Source organism: Phytophthora parasitica (genome assembly GCF_000247585.1).
Source record: "Phytophthora parasitica INRA-310 unplaced genomic scaffold supercont2.1, whole genome shotgun sequence".
Taxonomy (NCBI): Eukaryota; Oomycota; class Peronosporomycetes; order Peronosporales; family Peronosporaceae; genus Phytophthora; species Phytophthora nicotianae.
In genome coordinates this window covers 397871-399859 of record NW_008634126.1, presented here as the reverse complement: position 1 = coordinate 399859, position 1989 = coordinate 397871, and the positions used below count along the sequence as shown (strand labels likewise).

At 51.5% G+C, this 1989-nt stretch overlaps 2 protein-coding genes across 2 annotated transcripts; both read right to left on the bottom strand.

The window, feature by feature from the left end:
- PPTG_00108 (hypothetical protein) lies at positions 1-1168 on the bottom strand. Its single transcript, XM_008891472.1, has one exon. The coding sequence runs from the start codon at positions 993-995 to the stop codon at positions 129-131; it is 867 nt and encodes a 288-aa protein (XP_008889720.1). The 5' UTR covers positions 996-1168; the 3' UTR covers positions 1-128.
- A 184-nt stretch (positions 1169-1352) lies between these two features.
- On the bottom strand, positions 1353-1981 carry PPTG_00107 (hypothetical protein). The gene has a single exon (XM_008891471.1). It carries the CDS (start codon positions 1959-1961, stop codon positions 1500-1502), a length of 462 nt encoding a protein of 153 aa, XP_008889719.1. The 5' UTR covers positions 1962-1981; the 3' UTR covers positions 1353-1499.
- Between the last annotated feature and the right edge of the window lie 8 nt (positions 1982-1989).

The following is a 1989-nucleotide window of genomic DNA, read 5'->3' as shown; positions in this document are numbered from 1 at the left end:
TTTGTAATTTGTGAATTGATCCAAAAAGTGCAACAGACACAGCAAGCAAATTTCATAGTCAGTAATCAACGTGTTCATATTGTAGTTGGCTAAAGGTGAGACTTAGCACCATGCTGCCAGCAAATCTTTCACTCCTCCGTCGGCTTCTGCGCCAACAGCGTCTTAATGTCCTCCTCGAACGACAGCGGACGGTCCTTCGGAGCAAAACGCTTGTACGGCTGGCCGTTGCGGTCCACCAGGAACTTCGTGAAGTTCCACTTCACAAAGTCACCGAACGAACCAGGCAGCTTCGTCTTCAAGTACGTGAACACCGGACGCGCCGTCGCACCGTTTACATCGTGCTTCTCGAAGAACGGGAACGCCACGTTGTATTGCTTCACGAACTCCATGATCTCCTCGTGGGTGCCAGGCTCCTGGCCAGCGAACTGGTTGCACGGGAACGCCAGCACCTCCAGCCCTTCGTCCTTGTACTTCTCGTACAGCGTCTGCAGTTCCGGGTAGTTGGTCGGCGTCAGGCCGCACTTACTGGACACGTTCACGGCCAGCACCACCTTGCCCTTGTATTTGCTCATAGACACCTCGTTGCCGGCCATATCGAAGTCTTTCAGCTCGTAGAACGACTTGATCTTGGCCGTGTCTTCCACGTTGAACACCTCGCGGTACTGCGCCCCGGCGTTAATGAACGAGTTGAGCCACTCCTCCTGCTTCTCCTTGCTCTCGGCGGAGAAGATCTCGGTGATTTTTGGGTTTGCCAGCTTAATACCGTGCGTCATGGACGCGTCAAACTCGACGGTGGCATCCGAAGAAACGTCCACAGTGGCCAGAGGTGTAGCCTTGTTGGTCTCCGACTCGAAGACTGTCACGTTCTTCTGCTTGTCGTTGGCCTTAACGTACACGAGCTGCTTGCCGCCCGTGAGCTTGGCGAACAGACCCGCGCGCTTGCGGTGCAGGTTGCCAGCCTGGATGACGCCCTCGGTCTTGTTCTCTGAGCTCATAGTCTGGTGGTTACTCGACTCTGTCGATGCGAATTCGTAAATGGGCGGTTATGAGGGGGGGAAGATAAGATCAAAGGCGAATTTTGAGTGGCACAAAAAATGTGACATGCTTTGACTTGGATAGATTACATGTATGCCGTTAGGTAGGACTGGAGAAACTGTGTGTAAACATGAGTGTGCACGTATGCAAAGAAACAACTTCAGCGCAATGCGAGGTGGTACACGAAGGCGTCACATGAGCCTTTCGTGCTTCGTTGGATGCGTGCTGCTATCGCAATTCGGCTTCCCACTAACAATTTTTTTTTTACTACAGTTTTACGAGTAGAAAATACAGCAAGCATTCACAATTATATATCAGAGGTTCCATATTCTTAAGAAGAGGATATGTTGTTCCTTTTTTTCTTGAAAAGATAATTCGTGGGAACTAGACTACTGTAACTGTAAAACAGTACAGTAAACGATACTCGTGATTTTGTTTTAACGCGTAAAACTTACCGTGAGTTCTTACTCCTGGGTCCCCCACGCGTAGTTTGCAAAGGACAACTGGTCGAATGCCCAGCCACCGAAGAAAGTCTTTGCTCCCGGTTCCTTCTCCTCCATCCCTGCCCCAGCAGCCACGACGAAAGGCAGAAAGTGGTCAGGAGACGAATGCGCGAATTTTGCCCCAGGTGCGTTGTGCCAGTTTGTAATTTGTTCACTCCGCTCCTCCATGGTGAGCTTCGAATCCGAGGCAAGGGTGCTGTCCAGCCAGTTTTGAAACGCTTTGGCTCCTTCAATCAGAGTGGGGTTACGTCTGTGAGTGCTGCGGAAATGGTGAGTCGACTGGCCGGAACACAAGATCAGGGTATCCTCATCACAGTACGATGCCAGTGCCTTGCCCAAATCGAAGTGAGCTTGGTTACTCAAGTTCGAGTTGATGGACATGGAGACGATGGGGATGTCTGCTTGCGGGCGGATCAGCTTCATCGGCACGAACACGCCGTGGTCGCACCCC